The following is a 27,045-nucleotide window of genomic DNA, read 5'->3' as shown; positions in this document are numbered from 1 at the left end:
ATATATAACAGTGCAAAAAGTCGTAGAACATATGCATCGTTGCATCCCAAATTGCCATCTTAATGTAAATCTTATGTCAACTTTAGTCTCTGTGAAACTAACCCCTTAAGGACCGGCACAGTACATATATACACCACAGATCGTGCAGGTGCAGGAGATGTGCCCACCCGATCCGCGGCAGGGGTCGGCAGTCACTGATAGCCGGACTCCTGCTGCATGCCTTCTGTGACAGCCTGTTAGATCCAGCCTATTGGATCTCACAGGCAGGAAGCTGTAAGTGTATTACAGTGTGTAATACACTTCGAGCCAATGCATTACAATACAGAAGTATTGTGATTGCATAGTAAAGGGGATCAGACCCCCGAAAGTTGAAGTCCCAAAGTGGGCCCAAATTTTTTAAAAAGTAACAAAAGTGAAATATTTTTAGATTAAAAAAAAAAAAAAGTTTTAAGTAAAAAAAAAAAAAGTTTTAAGTAAAAAAAAAAAGCCCTCAAACAGCTCTGAAGACCGAAATATAAAAAAAGGTTATAGCTGTCAGAATATAGCTATGCAAAGAAAATTTGGATTTTTCCAAAGGGTTTTTTTTTTTTAAAGGCAGTAAAAAATTAAAAAATAAAACACACTATTCAAGTTTGGTATCGCCGCATTCATATTAAGCCGCAGAAAGGGGGAATCTGGTATTTTTTAGCACATTGTAAACGCTGTGATGTCAAAACCCCGGCGGAATTCTTTTTTGGTTTTTTTTTACACTTTGCCAAACAAATATTTTTTTAAAGTATATAATGGAAAAACCGGCACTCTACATCTATCAATAATGCTAAGGAGGCAGTATGTGGGATAGTAAAATATGTATTTATTTTTGTAAGGGTACGTTTTAGGAGTGGGGAAAAAAAAAGAGGTAGAGGTTCTAAAAAATGTGGAAGTCCAAAGGATGAGGTTCTCATAAATAGAAATAACAATAAAAATGATGTTTTGCCATATACAGCGTTGCAGATGCCCAATACCAGAGATATGTCAAAAAAAATATATACCAAAAAATAATCACAGGAGTAGCAAAAATAACAAATATATGCAGAGTGGAAGTGTGGCACTGCAGTAATTGTCTAATAGCGGTTTTCACCTTCCGTGGGTACAGTGAGTGGTTGTGTCCATTTGTATGTAGTCCATAAAAATTGTCTATCTGTACCTCCGGTCTTGGTCACATAGGAGGTATATAATATATGGATAGAGGCGGTGAGAAAATGAAAAGGATAAAAATATGTATAAAATACAAAAATGTAAAAATATAAAAATGTATGTAAGTGGTATGTCAGTCGGGTGCTGTACTTAGTGTGGCGTCCCACACATTAAAGAGAACTGCACCCTGACTGTTTACCTTTCTTTGCGAGGTGTCCTGGTTGTTGGAGCAGCCTTGCTGCGCTCTGCAGTGTTTGTTTTTCCCGGTCTTTTCGGCGTGCCACGTGGATATGACGTCACTTCTTCGGTGTCTCACGTGTCTTAGCCGGACTTGGTTTTAAGTTTTTCGTTGGTGGTCTTTTTAGATCCGGAGGATTCAGATGGGATTCGTTGCTCGGAAGCGCTTCCAGGATGAGGTTATTGGCAGGTTTTCAGAGGGAGGTCACCAGACGCGTTTCGAAGGACTACGCTGCCTTCTTCATCAGTGGTAGTCCTCTGACTGCCGTTGTACTGCCTTTTATGCTGCTGGTGGATCTTTCAAAGACCTGGACTGGATCTTATTTTGTATGGTCCAGACTTTTGGATGTGGTGGTTCCATTGAAAATCTGGATAAGTACTAATTAGGTATCTTCTTTTGTTTGCTGTTTTCTATTGTTGGTAGTGTGATGTGTTTTGTTTTGGTTCTTTGTTGATTAATGGTTTCTGACTTAATTCTGCGGTTTTTCTCACAGTGTTTGTGTTTGCTGCAGTACCGCTGCGGCTTCTACTAATTGTGCATTTTTGTATTCTTGTATTTTTGTGTTTGGGCCTGCTTGGGGACCTTAGTGTGTATTTTTGCTAGTGGGTTGTTCTTTATTGGTTGATGGTCTTTAATGTATTCTGGATTCTGTGCTTTTGATCTTTTCTTGCGGTATTTTGTCCGCGTTGTGTTTTTATTTTTATTTTTATTGGGAAATTTGGTATCTAAGATGTCTTGTATTGTTTTTGTTCTCCTACGGTGTTGCTGTGTGTTAGTGCGTTTGGTGATTATAACAGTGTGTTATAATAGGTGTTGGCGGGGGGATTAGTAACGGGTGAGGTGGGTGATTGGGGTAGTGCGTTCCGTTCTGGGTGTTGGTGGGGGAAATAATTATTTGGGGGGGGGTTTGCTCGTTTTACTCAATTATGGTCCAGGATTTGGTTGCGGTTTTTGAGATTCAAATTTATATGGTGTAATCCTGTGGTGCCCTTGCGTTTCTGTGGTGCGTTTTTTTTCAGCAATGTGTTTAGAGGGATTTGAGGGATTGGGGGATAATTGGTGTCCAAGGGGCCTGGTGTGATTTTTGTGTTTGTGTTTTACCTACAATATTGCTGTGTTTTTTTGTGATGTGTTTCTGGGGAGTGTTTTGTGGGGTGGTGATATCTAATGGGGGGTGCAGTGTATTGTGTGTTGACAGGGGTGTGTTAGGTGGTGGTGTTAGGGTGGTGTGTTATGTGATGAGTGCTGGTGGAGGGATTGGGCTCCTGGTTAGTGCTACATGTGTTGTCTAATGTGATTGTGCTCATACTTCCTCAATTTTTGATTCAGGGTTTAGATGCGGTTTTTGGGATCCAGTTTTTTTATATATGTTATTGTGTGTTCCATTGGTCATGTGTGTTTGGGATTGCTGTTATGTGGTCTGGGGGTCCATGTTGGGGTCTCTTATGGTGTTGCTGTGTTTGTTAATCCAATTGTAGGGCTCAGTCTTGGGTTGTATAATTTTTGTTGGCTGTTTTTACATTTGAGATGGTGGGTTTCTCAATCTTTTTTGGTAGTGCTTGGTGTGGGATTTCTTTCTTTTTGTGCTATTTTATTGTGTTGGTGGGGTGGCGGCCACGTATCAAGTGTCGGTAGGGGTGCTGGTAGACAGCCGGACGCCTACCGCAAGTCAATTTGGGGGCAGCCACTCTGGGGATGGTTTATAAGAACCCAAATAGTTCAAAGTCAGCGTTTAGGCCTCCTGGTATGATTGTATTGAACTCGAAGATGAATTTTGATTCAATGCGGGACATCTTGGCTATGTGGTTTCCTCCTCTCCAGTCTATTTTTACATTTTCCAGTGCTGCAAAGGATAGTCCTGATGGGTCTTGTTTGTGGTGTGTTTTGAAGTGTTTGGAGAGTGAGTGGGTTTCAAGGCCTTTTTTGATATTGTTTATGTGTTCTGATATTCGTTTTTTTAGGGTTCTTTTTGTTCTACCGATGTACTGTTTTTTGCAGGGGCAGGTAATGATATAGATTAAATTTGTGCTGCTGCATGTGAGGAATTCTTTTATTTCGTATTTTTTTGTTCTTGTTTTCTAATACAAGACATGGTAAATTAAATGTTGGCATTAAAAAAGGCATCTTGTCCCGCAAAAAATAAGCCCTCATATAGCTATGTAAATGGGAAAAATAAATAAGTTATGGCTATTGGAACATGGGAAGGAAAAATCCAAAATGGAAAAATGGAAATAGGCCCTGTCTTTAAGGGGTTAAATAAAGTACTGTAACTGCAATCAACCATCTTTTGTATGCTGGACTATACAGACATGCACGACAAGAGAAAACACCATTTGTCTTTGAAATTTCAGTGACATGGAGTGCTTCTGGTTAAGACTCATGCACACGACCGTATGTATTTTGCGGTCTGCAAAAAATATGGATGATGTCCGTGTGACATCCGTTATTTTTGTGGATCCATTGTAACAGTTCCAATCTCCTTGTCCGCAAAATGGATAAGAATAGGACATGTTTTACATTTTTGAGGGGCAGCCATGTGGACATATGGAAACTGAATACACACCGAGTCATTTTCATTTTTTTGTGGACCATTGAAGTGAATGGTTATGCATACGGGCCACGAAAAAAATGGAATGAACACAAGCAAAAAATTGTGCATGAGCCCTTTCTAAGTCAAAGACACCATTTGTGTTAATGACCATCTAAGCAAAATATACATGAACGTACGATAATAGCCTTCAGCATCTGTCCAGTTATCCCTCAAGTTGGGATTTTCCTTGAAGTCCTTTCCAATACCAGCAGCTCTAAAACGAGCACTCTGAAAAACACAAACAGCAGGTGTGTAAAGATGTTCAGGCTCCCACAGAAAAGGAGCTAGCAAAAGAAGTCATAAGCGAGATAAGAAAGGTCAAGTACTGGGTTCACATATAAAACCAACACCACCATACTGAACTAAACTATAGAACACTTACATCAAAATACGCTGCAAACATGTCATCAGATTCGGTGAACATGTCCGGAGCAGATATTTTTTTCTGGACAGAACCTGCAGAACACAAGACAATGGTTATCAAAGAAAAAGTATTACTATGCAGTGAACAAGGCATTTCAAATGAAGCATTACTGCAATATATACGCAATAGAAATATGGGTAGGTTTTGTATGCACATTACATTTTCTTCTCTGGTAGAACCCCCCTGCTGTTACTCCTGTGGCTAAAATTGTGGTCCTCCCATTGCATTCAGTGCTGGACTAACAAGCCTAGTAGCTTCCCTGCCCCTTCTCAATTCCAGCTTCATAGTGAAGCAGTCCAGACACCCTTCATAAATATATAGCACTCTCTCGAGACAGTGGAGAAGAAAAGTTGCATTGCATGCTATCATGCCATTTATTAGTGGAATGGCTGGGGCTGTGAGTAAGGGACTATTTTCTATGGAGGGGAGGAGCAGGTTAACAAGAGCTGACTGCAATGCACTCCTGGGAGATGCAGGTGCTCAACTATCACAGTGGATGGAGCTGCTGCCTAGCCACAAATAAGTAAGCGACAAGGGCTCTACATAATGCAAGTAAAAAAGGAGAGTAAAAAATGAAAATTACACTAGAGGGCATAATTTTCCATTATTATAGTGATTTATATTAGGCAAACCACTTACCATTATTCTGCTCAGTCATTAGGTTGTGCTTGGCTTTTACAGAAGCCTCAAAGTTGTCCAGATTCTCTCTTTCATATTCCTTAACGTCTGCTGCAACCCGCTCCAGGATGTCATCTGGTGAGGGAGACCGACTTCGTGAACTACTCTGCGGACTGCTCGGTTCAGAGTTCCCAGACATATTGCTGTCTTCCTTTATGTATTTCTACAGAGTCACACAGACAGAACATTAGCTATTAAAATAGACCCATCAAATGCAGGCATCAAATATAACTCATTATTTCTCAAAAAGGTATTGCGAGTATATTTACTTCCTCTGACCTATTTTCATACTTGTGTATGTAATTTCCCTTGAAGCAGCAAATCAGTGTAATTGCAACCCCCTCGGACATAATCATATGCGCTGAGTTTTGGCCATGTCCACAACTTGGGATCGTCACGTGTCTGCATCATGCACTGACCTATGGGGACCAAATGTGTTGTCTAGGATTGTCCCAAGTACATATCATCTGTGCCAATCTCCGGGGATGTAATGTACCATATTTATTGTTTTCAGTATCTTTTTGTATTGCGTTTTTTTTTTTTTTTTGTTTTTTTTTTTGGGCCCTGTACTTTTTCCCACACGACCCCCTGGCGAACCCAGGTGAGGGAAACACGTTCGAGTAGGGAAACCCATTTAGGGCTTACTAGGACCAGCCAGGTTAGGCACGAAGACGGGGAGACTCCACCTTCAGGGGCCATCCCCGGGCTGAGGACTCAGCAGGGTCACATTAGGGTCAAATGCTCCCCTCATACGGATCTGTCATCCTACCCTAACATTTACTGGCGGCCTTAATTTTAGTATCAGGTCGCACATCTTTGCTTTCTGGTTCACTTACCTTGTGAAGATTTATACAGGTGGCCTGCGTTGCCAGGTCCTTTTAAAATGATTTAATAAAAATGAGCTTTTAGGTGGCAATTTAGTTTTTCTTGGTTCTTTATATGTATTTATGGTATGTGTGGCAAGAAAGGGAAAGGCGCTCAGAGTAGTATGAAATTACGAGGGTATTCAGAAACAAAGGGTGCCAATTATTGTGCTCACCTTTTTGTGTTGTGCATCAATAGGCACAACACTCATAAGAGCGGTGGGTCAGTGCTGCCGGTATCTCCCAATCCTCGTGAGTGGAGTGGCCGGTTCTCCAGAGGAGTGATGTAAGAGTCAGTAAAGGAATATGTACCAGGACAGTACACAAATGTGATACCACTTGGCGCAAACACGACTTCAATGGATATTTACAAAATCTTTTTTTATTAGGTAATAAGCGACAACGCATTTCGGAGTAAGTATACTCCTTTCTCAAGTCTCAAAAACAGAAGAGTATACTTACGCCAAAACACGTTGTCGCTTATTACCTAATAATATAAGATTTTGTAAATATCCACTGAAGTCATGTTTGCGCCAAGAGGTATCACAGTTGTGCATCGTCCTGGTACATATCCACCAATTATCAGTTTCCATCGTTTTTGGGTAAAATAATAGCAACCCCTCCCCCGCCCCAATTCACTTGAAGGGTGTGAACATCTGTAATTACACTGCACCACTGCTATAAGGGAGACGGTGCGCAGGCAAACATTGAAGAGATCCCAGTGCTCGTACAATCGCCTCAGCCCCTTCAAACAGCTGATCAGTGGGGCTGCTGGAAGTCAAGCCCACGCTGTTCTGGTATTGCTGACCTATCCTGATTGAAAGACAACAATATCTGTAGCCCGGACAATCCTTTTTATTAACCAATGTATTTAAAGGGGTTTTCCCAATAACACACTGTTCCCATATCGACAGGATAAGTATCTGATCCTCAGCAATTCATGATAACTAAGGCACAGGAGTTACCTATGAGAATGGAGCGGTGGTTCACGGCACTCTGCAGTAGTGATCACACTCAGTTCTAATACAGGACTCTGGGAACTCAATTTCCATGATCACTGGGAGTCCCAGTGCTCGTTCACCAATGATAAGTATAGCTTTTACAGAAGGGTGGTTAGAAAAGACCCTTTACTGCAAAAATAAGTTTTCTGAAAGGCACATTCAATTCCATGGCAGTGTAAATGACCCCTTACCACGGATAACACCAAATTACCAAGGGTCTGGTGAACAGCTGAACCGGACAAAAAAAAAAAAAAAAGTTATTTTTTGTGTTGGATGTTTTTTTAAACTAAATTGACACTTTAAAAGTCATTGTTCAAAGCTAGTAGCAAAACATTGTGACTTGTACAGTCTTGTTTCTTTTCAGACTTACCTCCACAATAGCTAGCCTCTGCAGTCGTCTTTGCTCAATAAGAGCCTCTTCATCCTCTTCTTCAACATCAAAATCTTCTAGGCTACAAAGAAAGCAAGACTGCATTATTAGAGCAAAATGAAGGACGTTCACCCCATAGCTGACATAATAAACTTGCCGTCTTAAAAGCAAATAACCAGCAGGTGTCATGTGTGTTAAAGTGGACCTGTCAGCTCCAGCAATTAATCACCCATAATAATAATTTTGAAGTATACTTTCATATGACTCTACAATGACCCATTCCTCTGTAATTCCAAGTAGAAAATAAAGAATAAATTAACAACTGGGAGCTACCAGTACAGGGGTGTCCTTGAACACTCCTGACACCGTCCAGTCAGTGCAGACAGCATCAGGCTGTAAACAGACATACGATTTAGGAAATGACTATGGCAAGTCGTCAAATGTATTCAATAAATGTCTAAGGCAAGTCAGGAGTGGTGGCAAACTGGTAAATCAGCTTAGTGTGAGGCTGGCAGCACATATACCTGAAGCATAGTGAATACTGCCCCCTGAAGCCCTGCACTGGGCATAACACTGGGTTAATATTAATGGATTTGACTTGAATAAAAAAAAAAAAGGAATTATAAAAAGGAGGAGGAATTATAAAAGTGAATTAAACTTCCATACTTTTCATCTGAAGATTCCTGTTCCACCTTCATTCCTTCAGAAAGGCTTCCTTTAAACTTATCTTCTTTATCTTTGCTCCTACTTCTCCTTCGGCGATTTCGTCCTCCTCGGGAATATGAACGCCTTCGCATACGTGATCTACTTCTTCTGCCTCTATCCCTATTAAAAAGAATAACAAAGAGGGAAAATATATTGACCCCTTAGTGACCACCAATACAACCTTTTTTTAAAATGTTTTAACGCCAGTTAAATGTGTTGGAGCCGCACATTTGTACGTCAGAAGAAGTGGTGCTGGGCTTTCTTCTTTTCCGTGGGTGTCAATGAAATTTCTACATATAGACACACAGTTGCATGTCTGGGACAGACATTAGGGGGGTAACGTTTCACATTGCCGAGCCTTAGGTTCTGTTCACACTGACATTTAAAAAGTCGTTTTGGAGCCTCCATCAGTCCCCGTAGATTTGATAAGAACTATATGCACAGGAGCCACAAAGGTAGTGTGAACAGAGCCTCACTCACTTTCTTCTCTTCCATCTCTATATTGTAGGCAAGTGCAGGGTTATACCAACAACACTTTTTGTTGCAAAATCACAATGTTCATTTTCTGGCTTTAACACTTTCAGGACCAAGCTATTTTTCACCTTCCTGCCCCGGCCATTTTTTAGCATATCTGACCAGTGTCACTATGTGGTAATAACTAAAAAACGCCTTTACTTATCCAGGCCTTTCTGAGGTTTTCTAGTCACATATTGTACTTCATGACAGTGGTAAAATTGAGTAAAAAAAAAAAAAAAAAAAAAAAAAAAAAAAAGTCATTTTTATTTATAAAAAAAATACTAAATTAACCAAAAATTTGGAAAAATTAGCAAATAAAAAATTTCTATTTCTCTATTTTTATAATAGACTAGCAGAAGGACCCGGCTCCGCATGGGTATATTTCATCTATTTCATTGAATGTTTCTGTGTGTCGTTAAAAGACCTCTACAGCACCCTGCCCCTTTAACACTGTCCCCCCACAGCGGCCGGCCCCATTTAACAGGGACCCCCACAGCGGCCGGCCCCATTTAACAGGGACCCCCACAGCGGCCGGCCCCATTTAACAGGGACCCCCACAGCGGCCGGCCCCATTTAACAGGGACCCCCACAGCGGCCGGCCCCATTTAACAGGGACCCCCACAGCGGCCGGCCCCATTTAACAGGGACCTCCACAGCGGCCGGCCCCATTTAACAGGGACCTCCACAGCGGCCGGCCCCATTTAACAGGGACCTCCACAGCGGCCGGCCCCATTTAACAGGGACCTCCACAGCGCCCGGCCCCATTTAACAGGGACCTCCACAGCGCCCGGCCCATTTAACAGGGACCTCCACAGCGCCCGGCCCCATTTAACAGGGACCTCCACAGCGGCCGGCCCCATTTAACAGGGACCTCCACAGCGGCCGGCCCCATTTAACAGGGACCTCCACAGCGGCCGGCCCCATTTAACAGGGACCTGACTCCACAGCGGCCGGCCCCATTTAACAGGGACAATCCACAGCGGCCGGCCCCATTTAACAGGGACAATCCACAGCGCCCCGCCCATTTAACAGGGACAATCCACAGCGCCCCGCCCATTTAACAGGGACAATCCACAGCGCCCCGCCCATTTAACAGGGACAATCCACAGCGCCCCGCCCATTTAACAGGGACAATCCACAGCGCCCCGCCCATTTAACAGGGACAATCCACAGCGCCCCGCCCATTTAACAGGGACAATCCACAGCGCCCCGCCCATTTAACAGGGACAATCCACAGCGCCCCGCCCATTTAACAGGGACAATCCACAGCGCCCCGCCCATTTAACAGGGACAATCCACAGCGCCCCGCCCATTTAACAGGGACAATCCACAGCGCCCCGCCCATTTAACAGGGACAATCCACAGCGCCCCGCCCATTTAACAGGGACCTCCACAGCGCCCGGCCCATTTAACAGGGACCTCCACAGCGCCCGGCCCATTTAACAGGGACCTCCACAGCGCCCCGCCCATTTAACAGGGACCTCCACAGCGCCCTGCCCATTTAACAGGGACCTCCACAGCGCCCCACCCATTTAATGCTGAAGAGAAAGGCTTGTATTGGCCAATTCAGGTAATTTTTGGGGAATCTCTCAGGAATGGTATGTCCTAGAGAGCTGAGACTAAAACCTTCCCGTACACACCCGATGTACCTGTGTGCCAAATTTGGTGAAGGTCGCGCATAAAGGACAGACAGCCGCCCAGGCAGACAAAGACAGCCGCCCCCATATGTCTACTTCATGTTTGGATCATTTTGGGAATTGCACTATTTTGGGGGGGCGTTAGAAGCAAATCTTGAAATTTTTCAGAAAATTTCCAAAACCCACTTTTTAAGGACCAGTTCAGGTCTGAAGTCACTTTGTGAGGCTAAGGGTACTTTCACACTAGAGTTTTTCTTTTTCGGCATAAAGTTCCATCACAGGGGCTCTATACCAGAAAAGAATTGATCAGGCATATCCCCATGCATTCTGAATGGACAGTAATCTGTTCAGGATGCATCAGGTGGTCTTCAGTTCAGTCATTTTGACTGATCAGGCAAAAGAGAAAACCGTAGCATGCTACGGTTTTATCTCCGGCGAAAAAAAACATAACACTTGCCTGAATGCCGGATCCAGCATTTTTTTCCAAAGGAATGTATTAGTGCCGGATTTGGCATTCAAATTGCTGCATTGATGGATCCGGCATTCCAGTCTGCGCATGCGCAGACCTTTAAAAAAGTGAAAAAAAAATACCGGATCCGTTTTGCCTGATGACACCGGAAAAACTGATCCGGTATTGCAATGCATTTTTCTGACTGATCCGGCATTTTTCTGACTGATCAGTTAGAAAAAATGACGTGTTTGTATACAGTTTGCCTGATCAGGCAGGCAGTTCTGGCAACGGAACTGGCTGACGGAATCAAACAACGCAAGTGTGAAAGTACCCTTACATAATAGAAACCACCCAAAAACGACCCCATTTGAAAAACTACACCCCTCAAGGTATTCAAAACTGATTTTATAAACTTTGTTAACCCTTTAATAGAAAATGGAGATAAAAATTTCAGAATTTCACTTTTTGGGCAGATTTTCCATTTTAATCAATTTTTTCCAGTTACAAAGCAAGGGTTAACAGCCAAACAAAACTAAATATTTATGGCCCTGATTCTGTAGTTTACAGACACACCCCATATGTGGTCACAAACTGCTGTACAGGCACACGGCAGGGCGCAGAAGGAAAGGATCGCCATATGGTTTTTAGAGGGCAGATTTTACTGGGATCATTTTACGTTGCCATGTCACATTTGAAGACCCCCAATTTTGGAAACTACGGGATAAGGTGGCAGTTTTGTTGGTACTATATTAGGGTACATATGATTTTTGGTTGCTCTTTAGTACACTTTTTGTGGGGCAAGGTAACAAAAAAATAGCTGTTTGGCACCGTTTTTATTTTTTTGTTATTTACAATGTTCATCTGACAGGTTAGATCATGTGGTATTTTTATACATTTCAGGAATCGGATCCCTCACCTCTAATCTTTCCCAATATATAGACCGATTACTACAGCCTACAGTCAAACTAATACCATCATACATAAAAGATACCACAGACATTGTAAAGACTATTGAACATATAAAATATGATAAACACTGGATACTATGTACCATGGATGTCAATTCACTTTACACTATCATCAACCACAAACATGGTACTACTGCCCTGAGAGAACAACTTAATCATTACCAAACCTTACACACTGATCAAATCGATTTCTTAATAGATGGAGTCACATTTATCTTAACTCACAACTACTTCATGTTTGACTCAACTTTCTATCTACAACAGTGCGGGACCGCCATGGGTACCAGGTTCGCCCCCAGTTACGCCAACATCTTTATGGCCCAGTGGGAACACGATTTCATCACCCCACTACTGGGGACGAGCCTGGAACTATGGCGTAGATCTATAGACGACATCATCTTCATTTGGAGCGATACGAGGGAAAAATTAGATATATTCCTAGAGAACATCAATACAAACGACAGAAATATAACACTCACAACCAACATAAGCCAAACACAAGTAGAATTCCTTGACTTACTAATCAAAATAACAGACAATAAACTAGAATGCTGCACCTATCAAAAACCAGTGATGAAAAACAATTATATTCTGCACTCTAGTTGCCATCTGCCCAGCTGGTTATTAAATATTCCAACTAGCCAGTTTAGACGCCTAAAAAGAAATTGTACACAGGATAGCCAGTTCGAAATCGAAGCAGAAAATCTGAAAAAACAGTTTGTAGCAAAAGATTACCCAACATCAACAATAGATAAATCACTAGAAAAAGTAAGACTAATGGACAGAACAAAATTTTTTGAGAATACCAATGTGACTACTACAACCACGACCAAAAATAAAGAGGCCCCCCGAATAATTTTACCATATAACGCACATTACAAAAAGCTTGAAACAAGTATACATAAACACTGGCATCACATCCTAAGTGATAAAATCATAGGCCAATCAATACCAGATAAACCACAGATTACATATACCAGAGCCCCCAACCTCGGTCTGCGCCTGGCACCAACAACCAAAAGAAACAAGAGTGAATCAAACCATAACTGGCTATCATTACATGGCTTCTTTAGGTGCGGCAAATGCATCAATTGCAAAACTACAAATTTTCCGAAAAAGACAACAGTCGAATCAACCAATAGCCCATATAAACTTGAGATCCGTGAACATCTTTCCTGTCATTCTAATAATGTAATATACATTCTACAATGCCCATGCCTCAAACAATACATAGGACGTACCAAGAGATTACTTAAAACAAGGATATCCGAACACATATCAAATATTAAAAAAGGTTACGAATTACACTCAGTCTCTAAACATTATAAAGAATACCATAACTGCGATCCGTCTTCACTTATCTACACAGCCATAGAGAGAATCCCACGTCAATGGAGAGGCGGCAACCACATAGCAGCCATGTCCAGGTCAGAATCCAGGAAAATATTCGAATTTGACACAATGATCCCAAGAGGTCTCAATGCTGAGATGGAGATTTTTGGCTTCCTATGAAAGATATACATTTTTCCACACCCATCTTCTTGACTCGGGCGGGGCGCCCACCTTGGGAACCGGAGTCGTAGTCAGGCTGTTTACCAGCACTCCGACCCCTCCTCCTAGGTGGGCTCCTCCCCCCTATCCACGATCAATTATCCCTCTACACCTTAATGGGATACAATCAGATATACTACCATCTGACACATGGTTGATAAACATTGAATTACATTCGTTGCAACAATATGTATACACACTATTGAACACGCCTTTTCATCCCATATCAGTCCACACACCGTCAATATACGTGCATCCAATTAAACACTACCTCATGTTTAAACCATGTGTATGCCTCCTAGTACTTTTTCCATACGTATTAATCCATACGTATATTGACTACTATTTTTATATTTATTTATTTTTTATCCATTTTTATTTTATATTTTTATTTTTATTTTACCTGAGATTTTAATTTTAGCAGTGCAAATTACATCGCACTCCTACTCTACCGCCATCCATTACAATTATGTGACAAATATTGCATATATATCCATGAGGATACGATACCTATCCCTATTTTACCTCAAGGATCCAGGACACACTTTACCCAATACCAAAAAAGAAGAAAAAAATCCTTGACCACACCCACAACTACTAATTGGATGCAATTAGACCTCTATAAATTCTCAAAATGGAATAGGCGACTCATTTCCACTGAAGGAGCAGCACGCTCCGAAACGCGTATGGGATATTGAGTCAGCCTATTCAAACTAGCTAGCACCAAGAAAAAGGATCCTATAACTTAACAAAAGCTCCGGAGCTATTCTTCTTCCCCTCCTGTTCAAACTGCAGAATTTTCCCGCCACCCACTCCCACGTGGCAAGCCGACATCAACTTGAGCGGGAAACTCCACTTCAAACAGAGGTGACGTCACCGGAAGTGAAGACCGCACGGCCGGAACACTCAGCGGGCGGGCAACTGACACGTGCCCGCCGCTCTGCAGGAAGGAGCCGCTTACTATCGCATCAGCGACCAACAGGAGGGTAACGTACCGGCTTACACAGCAGTAGTTTTTTTCCATATACAGCTCATGACATCGGACCTGTAAAGAAACTCTGCTTACAAGGAGACACTTACCCTATTAGTCCACCAGATGTCTTTTTCCTCCAACAGGATTTGAATGCAATTGACATTTCAGGACATTGTCCAGTATCTACAGGATTTATATATTCATCCCCTCTTATGGGTATTGCATCATAGGATTGAACTTTCCCCCACAGGCTTTTCTTCAACAGGTGTCAAATACCTCTCCTTGAACATTGGAATCCAATTCCCATAGATTTTTCTCCAACAGGTTTCTTATATGAATTGACAATCAAACTACCATTTCTACCAGTTGGTTACTTTTAAATCTTTTATTTTTAATTTTATACTGTATACAAGTGCTGATACCTACAGATATATATATGTATTTATTAGCGATCTGCCTTATGTAATTGTCTACATCTATTTGACGACGCATTTTATGATACCACTTTTATTCAGGCATACCCAGCCATTGTTTTTTAGGCACATCCAGACATTATTTAATAAATAATCTTTGTATCTACCTATCCTCCATACATCACCTATGTTTTGAGTGCCATCCCTTTACTTCCACATACTTCTTCTCCATTACAAGCGTTGGGTACGCTTTGTTTGGATTGAGCACCATATTCCACCCCTTGGAGTTATAGTGAGCCGCCTCTTACCTATATTTTACATTTTTATACAGCAGGTTGTTATGGAAGCAACAATACCAAATATGTATACTTTTTTTGATTGGTTTCAGTTTTAATTCACACAACTATGGGAGCTAATGGTCAGTCACGGTCAAATAACACTGGATACCCTAAATTAGAAAACACAAAAATTGAGCGAAAGGTAACCTAAATTTATACTTAACTTTTATTAAACCTTCTAGTTAAAAAGTCATGCTAGTGCACCTACCAAATAAACACACACCAAAGTGCTAGAATAGCTTCGCTGCACAAACCTGGAGGAGTGTAATAAATTAATCCAGAACTATCTAAATGATAGGGGGGAGGGGATCCAGGTGCTGGGTCTCTGCCCCTATGTATGTAAAGCACGTCCACTGAGTGACCAGGGCAGGGATGCATGCAGGATTCAAAGCATCCCATAGTCTGCCCGCAATTGTGGCGCTACGGATCTCTGAGTGCTCGTATGCCTAGAGTTATACCATGGCCTAGTAAGGTGGCTAAGCCCGGTAAGGTTAGAGCTCATTTTGACATGGAGTCAAAGACAATAAAATATGGTGAACAGGGTAGAGTAAAGCCTCATGAACACATCCGTGGAACATGGAGCATAAGATACCAGCCTGGATTCCTGCTGAGAGCAGGAGCGCACGGCTTCATTGGTTGCTATGACGCCGTGTGCCCGCTGCTGTACAGTAATACACTCGTATTATCTATACGAGTGTTTTACTGTACAGCAGCAGGCGCACGGCGCGCTAGTGAAGACAGAACAGCAGGACAAAGGAGAGGTGGGAGGGAGGGTTAATTTACCTGGTGGTTGAACCATTAAATGTAGCACCCATACAGAAGTTGTTCATTAAGACCCCTTGGTCGGGTAGTTTTAAGCCCAAATATCCATCAGGTCTCCCTTTGTAGAACCCTCCTCTCCCAGTCGCCTCCTCTCTTCGATTGAGATCATTCCCCAATCTCCATAAACCTCACTTTAGAGTAGTCACCCCCATGCATAAGATCAACATGCTTTACCAAGGGGGTGTCTCTCCTGTGACGCAGATTACCTAGATGTTTGCCGATCAGTTGCATAGTTCACGGGTGGTTTTCCCATTATATTCCATACCGCCATACTAGGGTTGGGCGATATACCGGGGTATTAAAAAAACTGCGATATGGCGATATCGCCGTTTCCTAAATATCGCGGTATTTCGTGACGTCATAGAAGCGGTCATGTTCGCTGACCGCTTCTAAATCCGCGGCCGCCCGCCCCAGCGTGAAGTACCGTACGGCACATTTACAGAGTACTTGTACGCTTGCGGCGGCGCTCTTATCCATTCGGCCGGCCTGAGGGAGGGTGACTCGCATTCCCGGCACCCGACCTCTGAGAGGACTCTGTGATCCGCGCAATTAATCCCAGCGCGGTGATCACAGCGTCCTCTCAGAGGTCGGGTGCCGGGAATGTTCTTAAGTCCCTGCATTGGTGGCAGCAGTGGGCAGTGTAATGCTGGGGCTCCGATCGGTTACCATGGCAGCCAGGAAGCTACTGAAGCCCTGGCTGCTATGGTATGTTAGTGAGCGGCATTATACTCACGTGCGCAGTGGCCGCCGGGCGCTGCTTTTTCTCATAGGTCTGTGCGGCGCATTGCTAATGCTATAAGCATTAGCAATGCGCCGCACAGACAGAAGAAGGAGCGCCCGGCGGCCAAAGCGCACGTGAGTATAATGCTGCTTACTAACATACCATAGCAGCCAGGGCTTCAGTAGCTTCCTGGCTGCCATGGTAACCGATCGGAGCCCCAGCATTACACTGCTGGGACTCCGATCAGAACTGCCCACTGCCACCAATGATGGGGGGACGACCCTGTGGCCTCCAAAGATTAATATTGGGGAGGGAGGAGGGGGGGCCCACTGCCACCAATGATGGGGGGACGACCCTGTGGCCTCCAATGATTAATACTGGGGAGGGAGGGGGGCCCACTGCCACCAATGATGGGAGGGGGACCCTGTGGCCACTGCCACCAATGATTAATACAATTAACGTCTCCTTGTGGCTGCCTGGCTGCCCCCATACAGGGTAACGTCTCCTTGTGGCCGCCCCCATACAGGGTAACGTCTCCTTGTGGCCGCCCCCATACAGTGTAACGTCTCCTTGTGGCCGCCCCCATACAGTGTAACGTCTCCTTGTGGCCGCCCCCATACAGTGTAACGTCTCCTTGTGGCCGCCCCCATACAGTGTAACGTCTCCTTGTGGCTGCCCCCATACAGTGTAACGTCTCCTTGTGGCTGCCCCCATACAGTGTAACGTCTCCTTGTGGCTGCCCCCATACAGTGTAACGTCTCCTTGTGGCTGCCCCCATACAGTGTAACGTCTCCTTGTGGCTGCCCCCATACAGTGTAACGTCTCCTTGTGGCTGCCCCCCATACAGTGTAACGTCTCCTTGTGGCTGCCCCCATACAGTGTAACGTCTCCTTGTGGCTGCCCCCATACAGTGTAACGTCTCCTTGTGGCTGCCCCCATACAGTGTAACGTCTCCTTGTGGCTGCCCCCATACAGTGTAACGTCTCCTTGTGGCTGCCCCCATACAGTGTAACGTCTCCTTGTGGCTGCCCCCATACAGTGTAACGTCTCCTTGTGGCTGCCCCCATACAGTGTAACGTCTCCTTGTGGCTGCCCCCATACAGTGTAACGTCTCCTTGTGGCTGCCCCCATACAGTGTAACGTCTCCTTGTGGCTGCCCCCATACAGTGTAACGTCTCCTTGTGGCTGCCCCCATACAGTGTAACGTCTCCTTGTGGCTGCCCCCATACAGTGTAACGTCTCCTTGTGGCTGCCCCCATACAGTGTAACGTCTCCTTGTGGCTGCCCCCATACAGTGTAACGTCTCCTTGTGGCTGCCCCCATACAGTGTAACGTCTCCTTGTGGCTGCCCCCATACAGTGTAACGTCTCCTTGTGGCTGCCCCCATACAGTGTAACGTCTCCTTGTGGCTGCCCCCATACAGTGTAACGTCTCCTTGTGGCTGCCCCCATACAGTGTAACGTCTCCTTGTGGCTGCCCCCATACAGTGTAACGTCTCCTTGTGGCTGCCCCCATACAGTGTAACGTCTCCTTGTGGCTGCCCCCATACAGTGTAACGTCTCCTTGTGGCTGCCCCCATACAGTGTAACGTCTCCTTGTGGCTGCCTGGCTGCCCCCATACAGTGTAACGTCTCCTTGTGGCCCCAAGCGTTTTTTTCTTCTAAATGGGCATTTATCGCGATATATATCGTTATCGCGATAAATTTCTTAATATCGTTATCGTGGGTATATTTTTGATATCGTCCAACCCTACGCCATACCGGATTAATTTATTACACTCCAGGTTTGTGCAGCGAGGCTATTCTAGCACTTTGGTGTGCATTTACTTGGTAGGTGCACTAGCATGACTTTATCTAGAAGGCTTAATAAAAGTTAAGTATTAATTTAGGTTACCTTTCGCTCAATTTTTTTTTGTTTCAGTTTTACATAAAGCATTTTTGAAAAAAAAAAAATCACGTTTTAGTGTCTGCATATTCTGAGAGCCATTTTTTATTTTTATTTTTTGGGCGACTTTTTGATTGCTTGGTATTACACTTTTTGTGATGCAAGGTGACAAAAAATGCCTTTTTTGACACTTTTTTACGGTGTGCACTTGAGAGATTAGGTCATGTGATATTTTTATACAGCAGGTGATTACAGACGCGGTGATACATAAATTAAAGTATATAAGGTAAGTTTTACACAACTATATTTTTGAAACAAAAAAAAAATCATGTCTTAGTGTCTCAATAGTCAGCCATAATTTTTTATATTTTTGAGCGATTGTCTAAGGCAGGGAATCATTTTTTGAGAGATGAAGTGACGGTTAGATTGATACTATTTTGGGGGGAATTCGCCTTTTGATCGCTTGGTGTTGCACTTTTAGTGATGTAAGGTAATGTTTTTGACAGTGTTCACCTGAGTGGTTAGGTCATGTGATATTTTCATAGAGCCGGTCGATACGGATGTGGCAATACCTAATATGTCTACTTTTCTTTCTTTCCCCTATTTTAAAATTTGTTTTTTACTTGAAACTTAAAAAAAAAAAAATAATATTACAACTTTACTTTTTTTTTGTTCACTGTATTTTTTGTCCCACTCTGGGTCTGATCCCCTTTACAACGCATCACAATACTTTGGCTGTAAGTGTATTACACACTATAATACACTTCAGCCAGCTCGCCTGCGAGATCCAGGGGGCGGGATCTCACAGGCTGTCACGGAAGGCAGCAACGATGCCTAAGGAAGGCATTGGACTGCCTTTCTGGCCATCGGGTCCCCGTCACAGCAGCGCAGGGACCCGATGGCTGCTCTGATCCCCGCAAGGACATCGCACATGTCGCAGTCAGAGCTGACCGTGGCACATCAAGGGTTAATGCGCAGGCATCAGTGTTTTCACCGATGCGGGAGCATACACAGCAGGGGTCCGGCTATTGGTGACTGCCGGACCCCTGCCGCGAATCGGCTCTTGCACCCGCCCGATCAGCTCGCCGCACATGTACGACACTGAGCGTTAAGGGGTTAATAAATATCTTTATATAGTCTCCCTTATTTCAACGCTGTTCGGTATCTGGAAGTAAAACAATTCACGGACTGTAGTGATAAATAAAGGTTCCACCTCTCACTCAAAAATAATAATTCAAGGAGGGGAGGTGTGTGAAAGTGTATAAAACTGCAACTTTTATTAGTATACACTAAAAACTGCCATCGTCCAATTTAGTAACAGGTCAAGGAAATGTAATTTTGGTGGAATCAATTTCCGAGGTCAAAAATAGGCCATAGTTGTTTATATTTAAGGCCTCCATAAATTCATTAAACACTTTTGTGGTCCTATTCCAAAATATCAGTACATCATTGTTTAGGGAATCATCCCCATTGTTTATCCACATGTTAAGTTCCTAAAAATCAATAACTTGTGTGGGATACTTATGTGGATTTCGTTAGTGGACTCTATATTTCACTGTGCCAATCCAGTTTCATTTCTCTCCCCCCCTTCACAGAGGGAATGGTTTTGACTGCAGTGTTATTATGTACACGTTCATCACTGGTGCTGTTAGTGACCGTCTAAGTGGTGTGCTAACATCACACCCACCTGAGCGCTGTGGAGGTTATTGTTCACTAGTTGAGCAAATACATTCCCCTGTTGGCAGTAGTGGTTGGCGAAGGTATTTGTCCAATACCTAACTCTAGCCAACCCTTGTCGCTCATGACCTACGTGTTCAAGTCTCCGTAGCGCCGATTAGTCGCACTGTTCCATATATGGAACTTTTCATTAGGTTTTCACTCCCGTTTCCACAGTTTTTGGTGTATACTAATAAAAGTTACAGTTGTATCTAGAAATAACCTTCAAGCTCACATACCTTCTGTGAGGAGATCGACTTCTTCTCCAGGGTGATCTGCTACGTCTAAGGGGTGAACGTGACCTCCTTCGTCCAGGAGACCTACTTGAACGTCTTCTAGAAGGGGACCATCGAGAAGGGCTGGCTTCTTTCACCCTTTCATGCCTTGCAAGAACGTCTTCTCTGCCTCTTGCTCTAAACAAATAGAGGGGTTTATTATAAATTTCTTTACAATTTCGCATAGAAATACTAGATTTACATTTAGTTAGGACTTCCATCCGAAATGGCCCCAAATTTTAAATCAGAAGTTGTGATAAAGAGGATGACCAAACTGGTAGTTGTGTTTTAAAACAGGATTGTATGTTGTACTAGGACATGTTGGTTCCATTCTTCTATTGACCATGCATGCTAACTTAAAGGGGTATCACAGGATCCTCATTGATAACCTATCCTCAGGATAGGTCATCATTATCAGATTGGTGAGGATCTCACAGCCCGTACCCCCACCAATCAGCAGTTGATAAGTCCAGAGGGTGCAGGGATGCGAGGTGTCAGACCCTCACCAATCAGATACTGATGACTAATCCTGAGAATAGGACATTAATATCAGGATCCTGGAATTCCCCTTTAATGTCTCATTTAATATATGAACATGGTTAATATTTTAGTGCAAATCATCTTTACACCACTGACATACTACATTTTAATCTTAGCAATGCATCACAGGGAAAGTTATTTTAAAATTTTCTTTAAAAGTGGTTGGTCAATTTTATACCTGGCGAATCTTACCGTATACGTTAAACGGATCAGACTGATGCCATACAGTGGCATCCGTTCAACACTGTAGTTCCATTGTAAAAAATGAATAAATAGGAATCAAAGAAGGATCCCGGAAGGGGATTGAAACGTGCTGCGTTGATTTTCCTTGAATATACAAGCCTATGGTCAAAGGCGAGACGCTTGCACCTGATAACCTCTAAAGTGAGTGCTGCCGGATTGCATACATACATACATATATATATATATATATACATATACACATACACACACTTTTTTTTTTTAAACTATTTTTTACTGGACCGTGCAGGATACAAGAACGTGGTGTGCTTTTTTGTATTCTTTTTTTCTCTCTAATATTTACGTCAAATGGAGGCATAAAATGTGATGTGAACCCACCCTTGCTCATACCAGTTTTATTAAATATTCAGGGTCCCTTTTGATGATTAATTGAAGCCATGCCCCAACGCCATTCCACTTGCACAACCTAACATCCCATTTGGATGCCGATCCCAAACATAAATGGATGCAAATGGAGGAGCGAGTGATCAAACAAGTCGTTGTTGCCCTCCTGCATTGAAAAGCAGCGTGCCTGCCATATGTGCATGCATCTGTAGTCGAGTGCGCCGTGTTTCAAGGGAGGAGGCGGGATGATGTCTTGGTCACATGTCCCTTCATGTGCGCTATCCAAAGGGGACAGTAGGCTAGCCAAGTGGTGGGGGAGTAGCTTCAATTACAGTCCAAATACTTCCAATAGCCGCTACTCTACATTTCTTGTTCACATAGCCATATGAGAGCTTATTTTTTGAGGAACAAGGTGCATCTTTTAAAGCCACCATTTAATTTACCATATCTTGTATAGGAAAAAGTTATTTGCGGTGTGAACATGAAATAAAAAAAGAAATTCCACCAAGGTTTCTTTTAGGTTTTGATATTACAGCGCTCACTGTGCACTAAAAATTACAACATCCTTATTTTGCAGGTCCGATACCAAATTTGTATAATTTTTATGTTTTACTTCTTTTAGCAGACACCAGCAGCTCATGTCCTCTACTGGCAGTAATGCCGATCGTGGACATTTAAACCCGTGTATGCAGCAGCCCCTGTCTTTATAAATGACAGGAGGCTGCTGCATAGTATTTCCTATGGAGCCCTTACCTGTAATAGGGCTCCATAGGAAACTAGTAAAATCATCATAGATTCCAAAAACATAAAAATTCAAATCACCCCCTTTTCCCAAAATAAAAATAAAATAAAAAAAATACACATCATGGGTGTCGTGATGTGCGAAAACTCCCATAGTATAAAAATATATAACCCATACGGCAAATAGTAAACCGGGGGGAAAAAAATAAAAAAAGGCTGATTCGCTGTTTTTCTTAGACTCATTTTCTAAAAAAAAAAATTTGTATCAATGAAAAGTTCAGATCGCCCCACAAAAAATTTGCCCCCATACAGCTCCGTACACAATTACAAAAAAGTTAAAATTTTAAATTTTTTTATCACTATCAAAACGAAAGAAAAACTATACATATAAGGCTACATGCACACGACCGTATGTGTTTTACGGTCCGCAAATTGCAGAACCGCAAAAAAAAAAAACAACGGATAACGTTCCTGTATGGCATCCGGTTTTTTTTGCGGATCCATTGTAATAATGCCTATCCTTGTCCAGCAACTAGAAAAAAATATGACATGCACTATTTTTTTTTGCTGGGCAACGGAACGGACATACTGATGTGGACAGCACACGGTGTGCTGTCCGCGTTTTTTGCGAACCCATTGAAATGAATGGGTCCGCATCCTATCCGCAAAAAAAAAACGGATTGACTAGGAAACAAAATACGGTCGTGTGCATGAGCCCTAAGGTATCACCAGATTCGCACTGACCTGTAAAATAAAAGTAACTGGTCAGTTTTAGCGTACATCGAAAGTCGAAAATAAAATTAAAAAAACATAAAACTGTGGCGGAATTTATATTTTTTTGCTATTTCACACCATTTGGATTTTTTTTCCCGCTTCCCACTACATCATATGCAATATTAAATGGTGGCATTGAAAAATACAACTCAACAAACAAGAACTCATATGGCTATGTGAACAGACAAATAAAAAAAAGTTATGACTCTGGGAAGGCAGGGAGCGCGAAACAAAAAACTTCTTTTTTTTTATGCAACTGTCGAATAATAGTTTTTATTTGTACCATTCTGGAGTACTTATGATTATGACTTTTTCTTAAATTTTTTAAGGTGGGACAATGTGACCAAAAAAAATGTTGAACCATGATTTTTTTTTTTTTCCGTCACTGTGTTCCCTGCGGAAAAATATTTTACAATTTTAATAGTTCGGACATTTTCAGGTGCAGTGATACCTGATTTTGTTTGGTTTATTGATTTTTTGTTTGTTTATTTTTAAATATAAAATTGGGAAAGGGAGTGATTTGAATTTATGTTTGTGTTTTTTATTTTAAATATTTTTAGTCCCCTTAGAGGACTCTGATCGCTTGTCCCACAGACTGCAATGACGTCTCAGTCATGGCTTTTTAGCCACTTAGCCATGACAGGCCTGGAAACCTTCAGAAGGCCCCAGGATGTCTTGACAACCAATTGGAGCCTGGCACATTTGGTTAAATGACCAGGATCAGCATCATCGCTGATCCAGGTCATTGCCAGCAGGTCCTTGTTATGATATACAACCAGAACCCGCCATGTATGAAGTGAGCTTAGTGTGTGAGCTCCCTCCATACATCCCCCTGCAGGCCAATAAGGTAAATGTACAGCATTATGCCTTAAAGCAGGGATGTCAAACTCGTGGCCCTCCAGCTGTTGCAAAACTACAACTCCCATCATGCCTGGGCATACTACAGCTATCAGGGAATGATGGGAGTTGTAGTTTTGCAACATCTGGAGGGCCATGAGTTTGACATCCATGCCTTAAAGGGATTCTGTCACCTCCCCTAAGCCAAAAAACGATTTTAAAGCAGCCATGAAGCACAGCTTACCTTGATTAGGCTGTGCTCTTTTATCTTGCAATCCGTCCAGCAGTTACTGCAAAAAACGACTTTTATTGATATGCAAATGTGTCCTGAAGGTGCCCAGAGGGGCGTTTTGTTCTTCTTAGAGAGCCCAGTACCGCCCCTCTTACAGTGCCCAGCCCGCCTTCCTTGCACTGTCTAACCGCCCCCAGCCTGCCACAGCCTCTCCTCCCTCTCCTCCCCCTCCCTCACGCCGAACGAACTTTCGCACAGGCGCAGTACCCACTGAGGGCTGCGCCTGTGCGATCAGCAGGAGACTGAGGGCAGGAGCTTCATCCTCGTCACTGGGCATGCGCCGAGCCCAGTGACGTCCGATGCTCGCTCTTCCCTGTTGACTGAGGGAAGAGCGAGCATCGGACGTCACTGGGCTCGGCGCATGCCCAGTGACGAGGATGAAGCTCCTGCCCTCAGTCTCCTGCTGATCGCACAGGCACAGCCCTCAGTGGGTTCTGCGCCTGTGCGAAAGTTCGTTCGGCGTGAGGGAGGGGGAGGAGAGGGAGGAGAGGCTGTGGCAGGCTGGGGGCGGTTAGACAGTGCAAGGAAGGCGGTACTGGGCTCTCTAAGAAGAACAAAACGCCCCTCTGGGCACCTTCAGGACACATTTGCATATCAATAAAAGTCGTTTTTTGCAGTAACTGCTGGACGGATTGCAAGATAAAAGAGCACAGCCTAATCCAGGTAAGCTGTGCTTCATGGCTGCTTTAAAATCGTTTTTTGGCTTAGGGGAGGTGACAGAATCCCTTTAAAGGGAACCTGTCACCAGGATTTTGCACATAGAGCTGGGGACATGGGCTCCTAGATGGCCACTAGCACATCTGCAATACCCAGTCCTCATAGCTCTCTGCGCTTTTATTGTGTTAAAAAACAGTTTTGATCGATATGCAAATGACCTGATATGAGTCCTGTATCCGGAGAGGAGTCAAGCGGTAAAGAGCCCAGCACCGCCCCGCGTCCTCCGAATCTCCTCCTTGACGTCACAGAGCTGAAGCGCAGAAATCTCGCGATGCGCGAGCTAGCGCATGCGTAGTTCGTTCCCTGTGCTGATGCCAGCACAGGGAATAAACATGATGCCGACACTGCGCATGCGCTAGCTCACTCATCGCGAGATTTCGGCGCTCCAGCTCTGTGACGTCAGCCAGCAAGGAGGAGATTCGGAGGACGCGGGGCGGTGCTGGGCTCTTTTCCGCTTGACATCTCCGGATACAGGACTCATATCAGGTCATTTGCATATCGATTAAAACTGTTTTTTAACACAATAAAAGCGCAGAGAGCTATGGGGACTGGGTATTGCAGATGTGCTAGTGGCCATCTAGCAAGCCCATGTCCCCAGCTCTATGCGCAAAATCCTGGCGACAGGTTTCCTTTAATAAACAGTTACTCAAGCTTTTACTTCCACATCATGCATCAACATTACAAACTGGAAAGAACAGTCTTAGCTCGTTTACCTAGGAGAAGACAGTCGTCTCCTCTCCTGTTCACGCCGTTTCCTTTCTACAGATTTACTTTTTGCTCTCCTAGCTGGGGACTGTGTTCGAATAGGGGATTGTTTAGACTTTTTATCTTGAGTAAATGGAGATCTACTATGCCTTGATGTCCTGTCACGCTGTTTAGGAGTAAGACTTCTTGCTTTTGGGCTGCGTACTGGTCGACGGCCTGGGGAGCGGTTTTCCTTTCCAGAAGAAGCGTCTTTCGAAGGAGACTTGACAGGTTTTTTGTCTCTCTCTGTATCGGATCTCCTTGGTTTACGCTCCTTTGACTTTGATCTTCTTTCCTTCGATTTACTTCTTCTGGGTAGAGGGGACTTGGACTTCCTACTACGATCTCTAACCCTACTCTCTGTAGCTACAGGTGATTTCTTCTGGTCTCTTACCCTTACTCTGTCATCTAAGGGAGATACAGATTTCCTGTTTTTTTCTGGGGATTGTCTGCGCAAGGGTGGAGACTTTTTCACTTGATCTTGGGATTTGTTTCTTTTAGAAGGACTTTTAGATTTCCTTCTCTCCTTAGACTTACTTCTAGGTACTTTTTCTTTAGGAGTTTCAGAGCTGACTTTATTTTTTTTCTTTTCTGACTTGTGTTTCGTCTTCTCTTTGGACTTACTGCGACTCCGTCTTTTAGCAATGGATTTTGAATTGAGCTCCTGCTTTCCCTTCACATTTGACTTTCCTGATGCTCTTCTTCCATTTCGAATCTTCTCATTGATCTCTCCCTCCTCTTCAGAACCAGAATTGTAACCCTGAAGTATTAAGCCCATGCCAGACTGTACTTTACCTTCCATTAATTCATTGTCAAGCTCTGCTTTGATCATAGCTCGTTGCTTCTCCAAGTCTTCCAGCAATGCAAAGTCATCTAGTTTTGCTCTCTTGGATGGTGAAATGTCATCTTTGTTGGGATCTCCTATCGTTTTCCTCTTGTGCTTCTTATGTTTATGCTTATGTTTGTGTTTTTTGTCCTTGTCTTCTTCAGGAGAATGCTTGTGTTTTTTGTGCTTGCTCCGATGCTTGTGTTTCTTTTTCTTATGTTTACTGTGCTTGACCTGTAGCTGTTCATCTTCTGAGATCCTCTCCATTTTCTTCAATACCACTTTTATCAGTTATGTCAGCCTCATCCATACTGCAAAGAGAACAAAATAATGAGAACAATGTTTCAGGATTGAAAATAATGAACATAAAGCACAGTTTATTTCTGTGAACGTTAGAGAATGTTAAATAGAGTAAACAGGTTTTTTTTAATGTAAATATAACCTTAAAGGGACATTCCAGTCTGCGCATTTATGGCATTCCAAAAAAATAAAATATAATGAATAATAAATCGATGCCTTATGAGGCATGAGTTTCACTTCTGTGACCTGTATTTACTAGGACAAAAAGAGTCCAGTGTCCCCATTCACCCTTGACTAGCCACTAGATTCAGGTGAAAGTAGAGGCAGACAGGCTTGTGCGCTGCTCTCTCCATTTAAGTTTATGTGAGTTATAGAAGAA

The 27,045-nt window shown here is 43.2% G+C and overlaps 1 protein-coding gene across 1 annotated transcript in view; it reads right to left on the bottom strand.

Annotated features, from left to right (window-relative positions):
• PRPF4B (pre-mRNA processing factor 4B) overlaps positions 1-26,676 on the bottom strand; it is a 35,824-nt gene extending 9,148 nt beyond the window's left edge. Inside the window, 8 exon segments of the mRNA XM_044292683.1 lie at positions 4,142-4,232; positions 4,387-4,460; positions 5,068-5,269; positions 7,341-7,422; positions 8,007-8,165; positions 20,275-20,448; positions 25,510-26,624; positions 26,626-26,676. Coding sequence (XP_044148618.1) covers positions 4,142-4,232; positions 4,387-4,460; positions 5,068-5,269; positions 7,341-7,422; positions 8,007-8,165; positions 20,275-20,448; positions 25,510-26,624; positions 26,626-26,676 — 1,948 coding nt within the window.
• Between the last annotated feature and the right edge of the window lie 369 nt (positions 26,677-27,045).

This window comes from Bufo gargarizans, chromosome 5 (assembly GCF_014858855.1).
Source record: "Bufo gargarizans isolate SCDJY-AF-19 chromosome 5, ASM1485885v1, whole genome shotgun sequence".
Lineage (NCBI taxonomy): Eukaryota > Metazoa > Chordata > Amphibia > Anura > Bufonidae > Bufo > Bufo gargarizans.
This window is presented reverse-complemented; position numbering and strand designations above follow the sequence as displayed.